This window comes from Trifolium pratense, linkage group LG3 (assembly GCF_020283565.1).
Source record: "Trifolium pratense cultivar HEN17-A07 linkage group LG3, ARS_RC_1.1, whole genome shotgun sequence".
Lineage (NCBI taxonomy): Eukaryota > Viridiplantae > Streptophyta > Magnoliopsida > Fabales > Fabaceae > Trifolium > Trifolium pratense.
In genome coordinates this window covers 34,598,782-34,615,355 of record NC_060061.1, presented here as the reverse complement: position 1 = coordinate 34,615,355, position 16,574 = coordinate 34,598,782, and the positions used below count along the sequence as shown (strand labels likewise).

Genomic DNA, 16,574 nt, shown 5'->3' with positions numbered 1-16,574 from the left:
ATAAGAAATAGTCCTTTTAGACTATATAAGCCCTGCATCACCACCTCTCAAGGTAGGCCTCATTCTAAACCTAGCACCCACTTGAAGCACATATTAACTTTGAGCATTGAAATATTTACAGATTCTCTCCCACTATGAAGGCTGAAGATGTGGATTCCAACTAAACACCATTGCCTTTGTCATTGACATTGTGAACATGAGTTCTAGATTGAAATGCTAGGGACTAGTGACTACACTCAACTTATGATATTTAACTTTTACGGAGGAAAAAAAAATTAGAGGTAAAGAAATTTTGAAGTGAGGGCAGGTTAATTTGGTTGTATTTATTAAACTGCCCCCACTTATTTGGCTGAAGCTAGTTATTGCAGGAAAAGAGTATAAAAGAATTGTGCTAATAATTTATCTCCCACTAATTAAAAAAAGTATGTGAATTATTTTGGTGATCATTGATGAGTGCACATAGGTCGTAGTCAGGATAAAGAAAGTAAGAAAAGGTTTCAATGATTGTTTCATCATAATAATTTGTTCAAGAATTGTCATTGTGCATTTAGCAATTATATATTTCTAAATGATAATGCTTCGAGTTAATATCATCTCCACGTAGACATAGTGTTGATTAGACCTTACATGAGTCTTAATTTATTTTAAGTCTAGAAAAACTGTTTTAGTCAAAAGTAAATAGTGTAATTTTGTTTTAGTCAAAAGTTTTATATGCTGAGGTTTAACAAATACTTTTTTTTTTCTTCTCTTGTATACATAAATTTAGAAGAGTTGAGTTTTGGAAACTCGACAAGGTAAAGGTCCGAAGACTCGACAAATGTTTACAAAGATACTTACATATCATTCATCAAAAGAGATCCTCACATGGACAATGGAAATTGAATTTCTCCTTGCAGGATATGAGAACTCCTTACTAATTGAATTGATCTTCATTGGTAGTTTAACAAATACTTAAGTCAAAAAAACTTATGATCAATAGTTACAAATGAAATAGAAAACCCCTTATAGTTTCAAGACAGACTCACTCGTTCATTATATTAAAGGATTCTATAGTTACAAATGAATGCACTACTATTGTGAATTTCGAACTTCTCTTGATCGAGATCCTCAATTTGATAAATGATTCTTTTTGTCGAGTTTATATTAATTACATCTTTCGTGAGGCCAATTCGTGCATTGATGCTCTTGCATAGGACAACTTTTGTTATCAACTATCTTATCAACCTCTTAATAAAATTATGATCTTATCAACCAATTGATAGCATTCCCATCATTCAACTTCCTTAACTCCACTCACATCTATTTATATCCAAACAATTGAATGTCTTATCTTCCATCCCATTTCATAAATCCAAACATGCCTAAGTCTACTCCATTGTATCCATATAGCTTTTCTTAAAAGAACCTAACTTAGATTTGAGTAATATTACAACTGGATAAAAATATGGATTCAAAAAAGTGATTAAATAAAAACGGTAAAAATACTCATCTGCTCCAAGACTTATAATAATGCCAGTTAATGCTATAAAAAATTCGGACTACCTAATGTTTCTGGTTATAAATACCAAATAGAATGATTACAACACACGACTACTGACAATTGAGACTTTCGACTTGAAGGCGACACACCCAAGCATGAAAGAATCAATCTGTCTTTCAGAAAAAAGAAAAAAAAAATGGATGTCTCATGATCACTGGTTTTGAAAAGAAAAACTACATACCAATTGCCTGACATTTAAGTTGCAAACTAACGGGAGTAGATACTCGGCAATTTCATCCGACAAAAACAAAGAAAAATTATTAAAAACAAAAACGAAAGCTCTTAAACATCCGCAACAGCTGCAAAGATAAGGAACAAGGTACACAAACAAAAGGCGAAAGAATTCCAGAGGTAAGAAGGAATAGTGCACATTGAAGACAATAAATAGTAAATTTGGCAGCCAAATTGTGTAATTTCACTGGGGCTTCTGAACCTTTTCCACATATGCCTGCAACATAAAAGAGAAGAATTATGGGACAAGATGGAAAGGCAACAAGCAATCAAATAGTAGTAGTTTCAAACCCATCAAACATTGAGAAAAGAAAATGTCTCAAATGTAAACGCAAATGCAGATACAGAAGCTAACATATGTCTCTTAACAGCAAAATACAGCTTAGACATTTGAAATACATATCTACATATTCGTCAACAATTACAGTCTTATAGAGCTCAGAATTAAGATCAATTAGCAGAAAATGAAAAGTGTAAGTTCAATTTGAATTTGAATTTGATGTTTTTAATAGAGAAAATAATGTCCCGTGAGATTTTGTTAAAACGGCAAAAAAAAACTAGATAATGGATAAAATTTAAGAATTTGGGTAAACTTTTATTAGCAAACGGCAGCAGCAGCAAGCCTTTTTCTTGTAAGCCAGAAGCATGGAACAAACAACGTCAGTGTCATGTAATAAACCAAACCATGTCTACGTATTGATCATTTAAATCAATATCAATATCATTTAATGGATTGACCTATAGATTTCTTTGGTCTCCCTCGCCTTTTTAAATTGGACGATCCTCTATTTGGCGTACCCTCCTTATTAATACTTCTACAAGTCTTCTTTACACCTGTTAAATTATCTAAAGGGGGCCATAATTTTTTCAACAACATAAGATATCTGACTTTCTCTCGTAATTTTAATTCCTAAGGGAACAATAGTCCAATCTGGAAAAAGATGGACAAAACAAAGTCAAAACTACTTTGATTGATTTCAAAAAGTGTGATGATTGAATTTATCTACATATATAAAATTTTGGGTCAGAACTTTTCTTTTCTCTGCTCAAAATTTATCCCATTTGTCAGCGAGGGCCCAATTCCATAACATAAATTTTAAGCTTTCAAGAAATTCAATGATTTCCATAGTTTCACCTAAATTCATTTTCATATTTAAAAGGAAAATGCAGAAGATCTGAAATTCTTTAAAAACAAAATGGTAATAAATTGCCACCACTGACTGACCTGTACAAGTTTGTTTAGCTTTGGTTTTGAAAATGACAAATATTGGTCAATTTTCTCTTGTGTCTGAGGAATATTAGCCGCCTGCATGGTAGCCGTTACTTTATCAAGAACTTTCTTCACAATGGTTTTATAATCTTCTTTATTAGTTATTTGACCTTCTTTCCATGCTGGTTTCAGAAGCTCCTTAACAAACTCAGCCAATGCAAATTTAAAAGTACGAATCCCTTTCATCTCCTTTGTTTGCTTGGCATCATCAGGCCTAGCATTTTGGTCTGTGTTTTGTGGACCATTCTCTTTTGTACTTTTATGACCATCTTCAGAATTTTTCCTTTCCTTAGCTACCTCTTCATTGTTATCCTTATTCACCACTGTGTTTTGACCAGGCTGCAAATGGATTAGATTATCACTCTTGACAAGTTCTGAGGAGGCACCCTTAATAGAATCACCACAATTTTGTTTTCCAGGGTTAGACAACTGTGACAGAATTTCCACTTCAGCAATATTTTTACTTGGAGGGATGGCTGGGGGAACACCACTTGCATCAGCATTTTTTTGCTCAATACTATCATTCACGGGACCATACTGCTTTGGGAATCCAACGGCAGGAACAGGATTGATGCATGTGATTGAAACAGGCATTGCAGGCACTTGAGTTTTTGCTTGAGAAGGACTGTCCTTTAAATCGTGAGAATTTAAAGCAGCATATAGCTGCGGCAGCTGCTGACCTGCTCCTAGGATATGAGCCAGAGAGGTTGTGAGTTGAGCAAGTTGTTCATTGCTTACGGCATTTTGTGTTGGAGGATTTATTGACCTAACTTGTGATAAGCCTGAATCTGTGATATTTGGTTCCACAGTGTACTTTTTCTCAGTAGATACTTCTTGTCTGTGTGTAGCATCAACAATTCCTCCACTTGAAGGAAGAATGGGAACATCCACTTGACTTTGTTCAACTTCATGGCAGCTGGAAGTATGCAAAGGATTAACATTCTGTGCATTCTGATTGATGCTTTGTCCTATAAAAACACCAGTAGAAAATATTAGGTCTGTGTGAGAACCTTTGGAACTATTTTTCACATATATCATCACATTCCAATGAAACAACATTATACTTGTTAAAATTTGGGTTAAATTTACAAAAGCTGCACAGTTACAGGAACATCAAGTACGTGTTTACCTGGAGCAAGTTGTACTCTGTCGGGTTCTGAGATGGCTAAATATGTACCACCCTGCCTTATACCGTGCTTATTCTGTCCAGGTTCTTCCATATGGCTGGAAGGTCCTGTCTTATAATTCCAATCAGGAGACATTTCTGCATCACCTGGCCAAATGTCTTTTGTAACTATTGAATGGGATCCGTGCATGTTGCCACCGGTATTTTCTTCTATCCAACAATCAGCTTCCTTCGTATCACTTGAAATTGGTGGTTTACCATGCAGCTCACTCTTATCTAATTCATGCCCATATCCATCCGTTACAGATAAAGTAGTAAATCCTGGGTCTGTGGCATCTACATTTCCACTTTTATTCTCGATCAGCTTTGTTGTATCAGAGACAGAAACTTTATTATTTCGCTTTGGACTGTCCCCAACTCTATCTGGATCAGCCACATCGCCATCCGAACCCCATCTATCATCTCTTGGCCTTCTATTTGGACTCATGGAATCACTCCATTTTTGTCTATCCAACATTTGATGATCTCTACCTGGATTTCTTGCCCATCTATCATCCCTTAATCTTCTATTAGGGCTCCTACATGCTTGCCTATCGTGAGAAAACTTACAAAATTTACCATTTCGACAATTTCCATTAGCAAAAAATTTGCAAGGAGTATCACTAGTGCGATTAGGCACATGCCGGCCACCCTGCTCAAAAGAATTATCTCTGTGCCTTCTGTCAATTTCCCTGTCTCTAGTGAATTCATCCATACAAACTTTGCCATATCCATCAGAATCGTTATCATGCACAAACTTGCAAGATGTTCCCATTCTACACCTGCCTTTTGCAAAATTTGTACAAACTTCACTAGATCTGCCCCTCTTAAGAGAACGGTCCCCGTCCTCATGGGGTGGATATCTGGGAGCTCTATCTTCCCTTTCTCTAGTGAATTCATCCATAGAAACTTTACCATATCCGTCAGAATCGTTATCGTGCATAGATCTACCACTCTTAAGAGAATGGTCACCTCTCTCATGCGTAGCAGAGTATCTGGGAGCTCTATCTTCCCTGTGCTTACCCTCCCAACTATTCTCACGATTTTGGTTATCATGATGCAGAAAATTGCAAAGACTGCCTCTTCTGCATTTACCAACAGCAAAATCTCTGCACGGTCGCGTTGATCCTACAACCCTCATCCTTTTTCTGTCATCAATGCCTGAATCCCGCCTAAAACCACGAGGAGGGCTCCGGCTCTGACTCCGGCTCCGACTGCTCCTGACAAAGACCAAAATCCCAGGAAAGACGGATAGTTAAAGCAAATGCATCAAGAAATGTTTTAACAATGGACACAATATTATCTTCAATATATTTAATTTAATAATGGAAATTATGACAACTCAAACAATTAATACCCTGGAAAAAATCTAAACGAGTTCAAGGATGTACGCAAAATTAAAGCAAATACTCATTAAGAAAAAAGCTCTTCAACACAAATACAGACATGGAATGCATCCTCCAAAATAAAGAAGCAGAACGTGGCATAATAGATAAATGATAAATGGTGTCTTTAAAACTGCACCTTCTGAGCTTTACTCAAGAAGATAAAACTGTTGTTTTAGTCGGGAAGATATAACTGTTAGACTACTAGGTTTGAGGTATTGGGTCCAGAAGCCCATTTGTGTATAGTGTATATATTGCCTTGTAATCTCATTCTTTTACTAAGAAATACAATTTCTGCAATTCCTACATAGTGAATTTAAACATAAGATAACATCACTAGATGTGTGAATTTCAAGATCAAATAGATATCACATGATCTTTCATGAAGTATCCAATCGTCATGATTGCCAGCATGCATCAGGTGTTTGCAATAAAGAAAAGTAGCTGAAAAAAATGTCTATGATATCTTTAAAACGTCCTTGAACCAAAAAAGAATTACTATTGAGTAGTAACTCATTTTTCCATTAGATCTCAACAATACTACTGAGGGCTCGCAGGTGCCAGAGCACGGTCCTGAGGGTGCACAGCTTCTCCAATAAAATGCAAGCGCTTTAGAAGGAAAAAAGTGGATATTATTTGGACTTTCTGAACATTACTATATTAAAATATACACAATAAAGTTTCTCTAGAGTCATGGTCCCACAACAAACCATCAGTAAAATACGAAAAAATATATAAAGCTTCTGTCAGTATCAATACTCAGAAAATAAAACCAGACTGACCTGTTCCAACCATTTATTGGAGATTGACTGCGTCTCTTTGGTTCCCATTCCTCTTGCCAAGGAGACCTTTTCTTGCTGTAACTTCCATCAGTGTTCCATTCTCTTCTTGTATCCAAAATTCTATGGTCTTCATTCATAGCATCATCCTCATATGAACCTCTGCCTCCAGAAAAAGATTCTTTTGATGAATATCCCATAACAGGTCTTAATTTATCATTTCCTTCCGAATAAGCCCATTTTGAACTATTGTTACCAGCAACATCTGCAGAGGACCACCCAGATCGCATTTGCCTGTGTTCATCACTCAAATCCCACTTTGAAGAGCGCTTTCTGCCAGTTTCACTCATGTCAACAATAGAGCTTCTCTTTGAATAAAGCTGTGTGCTCTGAGTTAACAACAACAAATAATAAATCACCAGAAGAAAGAAACCTGAAATATATCCGCATGCTTGAACTAAATTTTGTACACAGGACTATAAAATACAAGGAAAACTAGGAAAGAATACACAAACATCGATTAAAAAAAACAAGCAGCAAAGAAAAACATCTATCCCATAGAGAACCAGTTAGCTGAAAATTCTATTCATTTCATATGGATATATATTATAATTTACTGAGATGAAAATTTTCAGTTCTTATTTTTTCAAGATCTATGATAGAACCAATCCAATTGAACATCAAGTGTCACAGATTGGGATTAGACATCTTAGAGTGCAACAGACAGATCGGATTAATTCACATAAGGAAACAACCAAAAGGATTTTCAACTAACACCAGAAACAGAAGTGTAGTTGTTCCATAGATCATGTAGGCCGGACATGCTAGAAATATAAGAAAAGGGGTAAAAGTTAATATAAATTGTATTTGGATATTAAATTATAAATCAACATATTTCTTAATTAGGAGGTAGAATCTATCGGAACGAATTTTTTCATTTACGATTTCATACAAAACCAGCTGTCGTTTTGACGCAAATGCAATGCCAATAGTCCAAACAACATGAACAGCATTGTGAATAATTACAAAACCAACTATAGATTTCATCAGATGGGGTTTACAAAGTTTGTTTACACTATTATCTTTTGCTTAAAAAAATTATTGATGGGCATTAATCATAAATATTCTATACCTTGATTTTCAGTCCTATGCAATAGAATTGAAATTACTTTTCAATCCTTTGATTATCTGCCTTCTCTGCTGTGTAAAAAATGAGAAAATAAACAATCCAACCTTTCATTTACACTCCCTACTTTCTACCTTCCATTTTCCACATTCAAGTAAAGGTCTAAGATAAAATCCAAAACTGGGAGGTAGAAGTTTCATTCAAAGCAAGCAACGGTGAAAATTAGAACCATAAGAGTCAAAGATTCGACCAAAAATTCTTCCAATACCACGATAAGATTAATCGATAAGGAGGACAGAGTGCATTGGGGCATATCGCCCAACAACAAAAAGCAAAAATATAAGGCCTCTGAGTAAAACAGAGTGTGTTTGGTCATTGTTACCATAATAAAAAATAAAAACTATATGATAGACTACATACACAAAAATTAATATTAGGCCCAAAATGTTCTGCAAGTTTATTCTCACAGATAGGTGGGGATTAACACCTATTGCAGGAAAGTTAGTAAGAAAGAAAATAGATTTGTGGGGATTTGCCAAACAATATGGTTAGTCGTGGGGAGGAAGGGGTATGGAATTTGTTTCACCTTTTCAGCTAAGCTCGGGACTAGATGTTTTCTCTTTGGCTGAAAGCTTTGATCTTGATTTAGTTTATTTTCTTTTAATTAATTTTTTCAGTAGTCAACAATGATTTAAATCTCCTTGACTTTTCCTATCAAATACAAATATATTTATTATAACAAAACTGTTCATTTATTTATACATCAAGAGAAAATAAGGAGGCTAGACTTTAGCAATGGAGACAAAAGCAAACATAAAAACCTAGAGTGAAGCTTAATATTTCCGTCCCATTTTCCCACATCTTTCCTCATCTTTGTTAGCGCCAAGTTATCCATTTTTTTCCAGGCCCTGACGCCAATGAAATTGCATCCGAGGTATAAAGCATTGATTTAAAAAAAAAATGACGACCTCATCACTGCCAATGGGGCAATTCGAGTGTGTATAATTCACCGATGACACCAGATTAACATAGAAAGAGGATCTAAATAGCAAAGTCATGGCAGTTGTTTGAGAGACAAAAGGTTTAGCTCATGAGAAGATAGGTTTGTTTGTAAGGTTTAGCTCATGAGAAGATAGGTTTGTTTGTAATGTTGTTTGATACTTTTTGGTCACAACTATATTTTCCTTGTATTACATCAAACTCAATCTAAGCATTGTATAACATTTTTACAACATCTAGGACTCGATGCATCTCGTACAGTTTTTAGGACACTCAACAATTGGCCACTTAAATTTAAGTCAAAGCTACAAGTGTATTGCATTGATTATCTCCAATTCTTTTCTTGATGTAGATAGGACACTAATGAGTCAGGTAAAACTTAATAGATAAAGTGACACGTTATTTTTTATCATTGAACTAGCCGGTGGTTTATTCTGCAATCTTGGAATATATTGGAAGCTTCTGCCTTCAAAACTATCCAATATCAAATTTGATTAAAGAGTTAAATGTTCAATATTGCTCTTGTGGAAGGATCAAATGCCATTTGAATCATTTATATCAGCTACTTTGATTGAACTTGGTAACACCTCCACGCATTGATCACATAAAATTACTGCAGAAAAAGTGTATCTCATATTAGCACTTGGAATATTGTACTCTTACTGAGATACATACAACTAAAGCACATAGGAAGGAGACCACCGACTCAACTATGGAACTGCCTAATGACTAATGTCTTCGCATCTGGGTAATGCAGCCACTTTTATGGTTAAAATTCTAAAGAATTAAGTATTACTTTAGGTTCAAAATTAATGATGATAGTAATAATAATAATAATTAAGTCTAAAGATATATTGGTACGGTCAACAACTAGAAGTGGCCAAATAACGATATAACAGTTACTGGGGGAACTAGTGTGGTATACAAGACATGATTTCATTTCGCTCTAGAGTCAAAGATAAAAAAGAAAACAAACATACGATCAAAAGTACCCATAGCCCCGTACTCGCCAAATCAATCCAGACCAGAATTAAGCATCAGAATGCTAGTTTCTGTCTATGAGAGACAGAATAGACCTTAAGGAGATATTCCAACTAGAAGAAATTATAATAACAGATGCGAAAGAGTTTTAGCGAAAATTGAACATTGTTATTGTTAGTCTAAAACTAAGCATATCGACGGCGATCAGAAAAAAAGAGAAATTTCCAATAATTTGCGACCTTCACAGCTTCAATGGTTCTCATTCTGGTATCTCCGAAGTTCCCTTTCAGTATTAGCTACGGTGAAAATACAACGACATCGATAACAGTACAACCATCAATACAGTAGCAATATATTCGTATATCATCAGATCAGATTCAAATTAAAGCAAATAGGCATGAAAAGCAATTAATGGCGAGCTAAATTAGGTTTTAAAAAGAAGGTCGAAATTGAAATTAAGGGAGATACAGTAAACCCTAGACAAGACATGGAAAGTTGATAGAAGACTTACAAGTGAGTGATGATGATGATGAACAGTGATTTGTTTGAGACAGAAACCCTAGACGACGAGAGCGCGGAATTTAGCCATATGTCGAAGCAAAGCTTTGAGAGAGAGAGCAAATGAAGATTCGTTTTTCTGACAAGAAAACTAATATTGAGATGGATTTACCTTCTTCTTTTCGTTTTTTTTTTTACAAATCTTTTCTATTTTTTAATTGCATAATCAAACATGTTTTTCTTTTATTGCTTTTTTTTTTCTTTCTTAAATCTTAAATACAGTTTTGCCCCTTAATTTCACAATTATGCGATTTGGATCTCTTAAATTTCAATTTTGCAATTTTAACCTTCTAAATGTTAATTGTGTAATTTTGACCCTCCAAGTTTACATTTTTTGCATTTATTAGCTCCCGTTTTGACTAAAAATTTCTCATGTGACATTTTAATATTTTAAAAAATAAAATATGTTTTAAAATTTAAAAAATGTATTAATTTTTTTTAATAAAAGGTTGACATGCATGATTTCTATGAGTTGAGCTAAGATTTGTGAACATTTAAATATAAATAAGTAATTTGATAAATAACATATACTTAAAAAAAACATACATTTATATACTATATATAAAGAGGATACAACTATTTTTTGTGCGGACTTTTCATAATACCAATAATATCCTTGGCTTTTTTGTTTTTAGCGGCAAAAATCATTTATTAACAAATTCACCATAATATAAGACATGTTTTTGTTTAGTAGCAAAATCTTTTATTAACAAATTCACTATAATATAAGATTTTTAATAAGATAGACACAGATAGGCGCATGTCTAGTCCGCTAGTAATATAATAATGGTTTGGTAAAAATAAAATAAAACATTGGTTAAAATACACAATCACGGTGTATTTCAATGATATGTAATATTTAATCTCACATGACAAGCATGATTTGAAGAGTCATATTTTTTATTTATTTTTTGTCTAATTTAAAGAGTCATATTTAATAGGTGAAAAAATGAGAGATATTATTCTTTTACAAGATATGTTGATGGACATATGAGTTTTTCTAACCTAAGATTGCACAGAATAAGCTTGAGTAATTAATGCTTATTTAACCTCATTGATGAGTCAATTTTTTTTCTCTGTTGCCTATTTTTCCTAATCAATTTTTTCTCTTCTAATATTTTTTTACCGTAACTACTCCTCTCTATTTTTTTTCTGAATATTTTTTTTTTCTCTCCTCCAACTTTGAAAAAGTTTACCAGGATAAAAAAGAACCAGTCATATGTACTCACATGGTTGCTATACTAGAGCAAGTTAATAGCTTAATTTGATTTTTACTTCTGGCCCGTGTTGTCGTGTGTTATGTTGTTGTTCTGTTTTCTATTCTCAATTCTTTCCTGCATTTTTTTTTGCCTCTGTGTGTAACAGTGTTGTTTTTCCTCTGTGATAACTTTTTTTTTTGTGTGTATTTAGAGGATATTTGTATTCCTACGATGAATAATAGAAGAGGGATAGAGAGAGTATGCCTTAATTAGAAGAGAAGTTAATGTAAAAAAAATTAAGAGAAAAAAATTGGGGAGAGAGAAAAAAAATTGACTCATCAATGAGTTTAAATAAGTATTAATTACTCAAGCTTATCCTGTGCAATCTTGCGTTGCACAGATTAGAAAAACCCTAGTTATATTTACCTAATAAGAAAAAGAGAAAATATATGAATTATTTAATATTTAATATTTAATATTTATTTTAAATCTAAAATTAATAATATATTGATTGGGTCATATTTTCTTTAATTATTGTTCATAACACTTCAATTTTTAAATTAAAAATAAAATTATTAATTTCATATTACGTTTAAAATTAAACACGTCAAATATATATATATATATATATATATATATATATATATATATATATATATGAGGAGGGTTATATTGACTCCAAGAGTAAGTTTTATAACTTACTCCAAATTTTGACCTTTGATTTTAATTCCAATTAATGGCTAAGATGGATTGATAATAATTGTTAAGGTGAGACTTATTCCTTTGTTGCACTTGAAAATCAAGATTATCAAAACATACTTTAAATAGAATATATTAACTCTAGCAATTAATTGTAAGTACACAATTATTTTTTTTACGAATAAACCATTTTTTTTTTTGGACACTTTAAGTACAACATTTCTTTTTCTTTTTTTTTTTGTTGACAATACACCATTTATTTCATGTGTGCTCTTTTCTTCTCTTTGCCTATACACCTAATTTTATGTTTGTTCAATCCGCGTTTATGATGATGGTTGGACCATAGTGATGATTTTTTTGGATTTTTATATCTTTTGCTTTTGAACTTTTAGCTCTTATTATGCTTATGGCAAGAGTTAATGTTGGTTATTTAATTTATTTTTTTGGTACATAATATTGGTTATTTATTTGTGTTATGTGTTTTATTCATGTGTTCCTTTGCCGTTGTTATGTTGAACTATTTTAAATGGAGTTGATTATTTTATTGTATATTTTTTATAAGAAAATGTACCAATTATTGTTATTTTTATGCAATCATTTGTTTACCTTTTTTTTTTGGTTTAAAATTTGTTTTCTTTTTTTTGTTGGTACAAATGTTATCATTTGTATTTTTATACTTTTTTTTGGTAGAGTATTTTTATCCTTTCTACTATGCAATTTATTATGCGTATAAAAAATTAACAAAGGCGAAGAATCATTATTTTGATAATTTTGATTTTTGATAATTAATGGTTTAATTTCTTCTTTTTTTATGGTAGAAGAATTCATTAATTCATTCTATTTGAGGTATGTTTTGATCATCCTTATTTTCCAGTGCAACAAAGAAATAAGTCTCACCTTAATAATTATTATCAATCAATCTTAGCCATTAATTGGAATTAAAATCAAAGGTCAAGATTTGGAGTAAGTTATAAAACTTACTCTTGGAGTCAATATAACCCTCCTCTATATATATATATATATATATATATATATATATATATATATATATATATATATATATATATATATATATATATATATATATATATATATGAGGAGGGTTATATTGACTCCAAGAGTAAGTTATAAAAGCTACTCCAAATCATGACCTTTGATTTTAATTTCAATTAATGGCTAAGATTGATTGATCATAAAACACAAAGTGAGACTTATTTTTTTATTGTATTGGAAAATTATCAAAACATACCTTAAATAGAAGAGAATGAATCAATTATAATCATCAATTGAGACTTATTTGTTGATCACATGGGAAAACAAGGATTCCACACACTCTGAAATGGTGTAACACTAATCGTTTGTCAATCCTGCTTCTTTTCATACAATTTTTTACGGCATCTTTTCTTTTCAATTTTACAAGTGTACCATTTTTTTTTTGTGGTGTATGCTTTTTTTGTTACAATATTCTCTTTGCTTGTATTTTTCTTTTCTTGTTATTAGTTCAATATTTTTTGTTTTCTTTTTTTACAAATTCGAACAATAGGTTAATTTAATTTGTAATGATTTTGTTGAAGAAACAAACAAGTTTTTAGTAATGGATGTCAATGTTTTTGAAGAGATTTCATGTAATATGCAAGTAGAAGTTGGAAAAAAAAAAAACAAGGGAGGATCTTGTTTTGACAATTAATGGTTATAATTAATTCATTCTCTTCAATTTGAAGAATGTTTTGATAATGTTCATTTTCTAGTGTGATAAAAAAATAAGTCTCACCCAACTAATTATTATGAATCAATCTTAGCCATTAATTGAAATTAAAAACAAAGGCCATGATTTGGAGTAGCTTTTATAACTTACTCTTGGAGTCAATATAACCCTCCTATATATATATATATATATATATATATATATATATATATATATATATATATATATATATATATATATATATATATATATATATATATATATATATATATATATAAAAATTAAACACGTTCAAAAAGTTGTATTGACTCCAAGAGTAACTTTAAAGAATTACTCCACATCTCCACCCTTGATTTTGTTTAAATCTAATGGACTAAAATTAATTCTCATTAATAATGATAGACTTCATCTTCCCCAATTATTTCTCATCACATTTATGATTTTTTTTTTTTTACAGTTTTATAGTTTCCTTTTATTATACTCAATATTCATTATTTCCTTAATCATATTTTTTATACCACAATGAATAATTGTTGAAATGCCTTGGCGCTACCTGTAAACCTTACGAGTAGGGGGCGTCAGAAAAAGAACAAGTTGAAATGCTTTGGCGCTACCTGTAAATCTTACGAATAGGGGGCGTCAGAAAAAGAACAAGTTGAAATATTTTGGCGCTACCTGTAAATCTTACGAGTAGAGGGCGTCAGAAAAAGATACAGCAAAGAAAGGCGAGATTATCAACATCGCCAGCAGAAAAAGCTTATACACAGCTGATGAGATCCTCATCGGTCACTATTTTTAGAGTCTTTTTAATAAGTTTTAATATCATTTTATTAGTTTAGTGTTTAATTTAGAGTCATTTTAAATAAATTGCAATTATTGATTTATCGAATCAATTAAGTGTTTTTCTCTATTAAAATAATATTTTGTGTAGTTTTTATTTTCTTGGTTCAACTTAACATGTTTATGGTTGAGTGCAAAAATTATATTAACAAGTGTTTTAGTGTAATGGGTTGGTGTGAATAGAAAACAGACTGATGAATAGCCCAAGAAAATGCAACATGCTAAAGTGGCCCAAGAAGATACTGGAGAATTCAATGCATATTTTGCATATAACAAGAGGAGCTACGCTGGGGAAGGATATCACGCAGAGAGGAGGAGAAAAACATGAACAGTGCGTGGGGCACTTGAAGGAAGGAAGGAACGACTCCAAGCTACAAGCTGACACCTTATTAATTGGTTTTAGTTTCTTTATTTCTTCTTTTGTTTTCATTATGAGTAGCTAGTTCTCTTTTGATTGGTTTTGTAAGATGAACTTGTATGAATCTATGGGTTTATATGTTAGGTCTTTGAACTAATACTCTTTTGATTAATTCAATTCGTTATTCAATCAATCTTTGTGTTTAATGCTTTATGGGTATTGATGAATGTTCATGTATGATTTGAGATTCATATTGATTAAGAGATTAATTGTATGAATTGGACCTAAATTGATTGTTCAACCTTGTAATTGATCTAGAGATAGGGAATTAGAGGTTGTGACTTATGGTTTAACGTTCAATGTTTGCCTATTTTAACTATTCAATTGGCCTAAGAGATTAGGGTATTATAGTGTAAAATAGTGAGTTATACACCATGAGAATGGGTATAGTGGCTTAGTTAAACCGTCGTGATAATTGGATTGATCATTATAAGGGTATTAGACGCTAACATCCATACTGAAATACGAGGGATTCGAAACAAACCCAATCGCTTTCTTTAATTGTTGAATTTAAACCTTTTTACTTTCAATTGTTAATCAAATGCTATGCATTCCCCCCAAAATGTCATTTAATTTCCTCCTAAGAAATAGTTTAATTGTTTTGCTTTAGATTAATCTCAATCCCTGAGGATCGATAATTTTTTACTACTTGGCGATAATTGGTACACTTGCCAATAAGTCATCAACAGCCAAAGCAAGGCGATTCATTATAACGCCAAATCATTTGCAACCGCCAAAAGGCAACAGGTATAAAGTTATTCATAAATGATATATAATTATATTTAAAGAGCTAAAGACATTGCAGGTGCAAAGTTAAAAATTTCAAAGGCGAGATTATTTTCAACACCAAACACAAAGTACAGTGGAAGGGCGACTCCGAGCAGCATCAATTCTCTCTTTCTCGCCAAAGAAACAACAGTTACAAAATAAGGCGTGCAAGCCTGACAGTACGAAAATCAACTACAATAAAGAAGTGAAGTTACTGGCCACAAAGTTTCAATTTGATTTCAAGAAGGAAAGGAGGGACGAATCGCGAAAGACGAAGAGGCGAGATTGGTGGCAACACTGACTCGAAAATGCAAATACAATGGAAAAGGAGGAAGGGCGACTTGCCAAATTGCTCAAAGTCGCCAAGAAACAATGACAACAATATTCAAAGCCACAAATGGCATACATCAAGATATTCAAAAGTCATAGAAGGGCGTATAAATTATCTAAGAAATATCAACAACAAAAGGAAGGACAAGGCGACAAGCAAACAAAGAATATGAGTCAACAATAAATAGGCGACATAGAACAACGTTGAGGCATAATAATCGCCAAGTGACTTCAATCAAAAGCACTTCGCCTTCCTGAAGCCTCGTGCTTGGGGGGCTGTGTACCGGGCCATGGACCAGGGTGTGATTTGCCTAGACCCAATAGCAGCTGATCCATCAAATACAAGCCCAAAGGATTGGAAAAAAGGAATAGACGGGAAAAAGACAGCCATGAAGTCCATCTTCACAACATGGCCAACAAAGCTTCATTCCACTATCTCCATGATCCGCCCATGATCTCAGAATAACCGCCCATTATCCTTGCTTTTCGGAGAAGGTGGAGTGGTATTTTAGGAATTTCACTCCTACATGTACATCTATAAATAGAAGTGAATCTTGAAGGAGAAAGGACAACTATTTCAT

At 32.6% G+C, this 16,574-nt stretch overlaps 1 protein-coding gene across 8 annotated transcripts in view; it reads right to left on the bottom strand.

The window, feature by feature from the left end:
- Positions 1–1,520: 1,520 nt before the first annotated feature.
- LOC123916287 (zinc finger CCCH domain-containing protein 38-like) overlaps positions 1,521–16,574 on the bottom strand; it is a 60,226-nt gene continuing 45,172 nt past the window's right edge. The window contains exons 1-7 of one of the 8 annotated variants that reach the window (XM_045967708.1): positions 9,988–10,173; positions 8,318–9,108; positions 7,503–7,567; positions 6,374–6,759; positions 4,171–5,426; positions 2,997–4,009; positions 1,521–1,988 (exon numbers count right to left, since the gene is read on the bottom strand). In XM_045967708.1, coding sequence (XP_045823664.1) covers positions 1,956–1,988; positions 2,997–4,009; positions 4,171–5,426; positions 6,374–6,720 — 2,649 coding nt within the window. In that variant the 5' untranslated portion in view covers positions 6,721–6,759; positions 7,503–7,567; positions 8,318–9,108; positions 9,988–10,173 and the 3' untranslated portion in view covers positions 1,521–1,955. Of the gene's footprint in view, positions 1,989–2,996; positions 4,010–4,170; positions 5,427–6,373; positions 6,760–7,502; positions 9,109–9,987; positions 10,188–16,574 lie in introns of those variants that run through there. The other 7 variants (XM_045967710.1, XM_045967714.1, XM_045967712.1 and 4 more) reach the window with 7 other exon arrangements.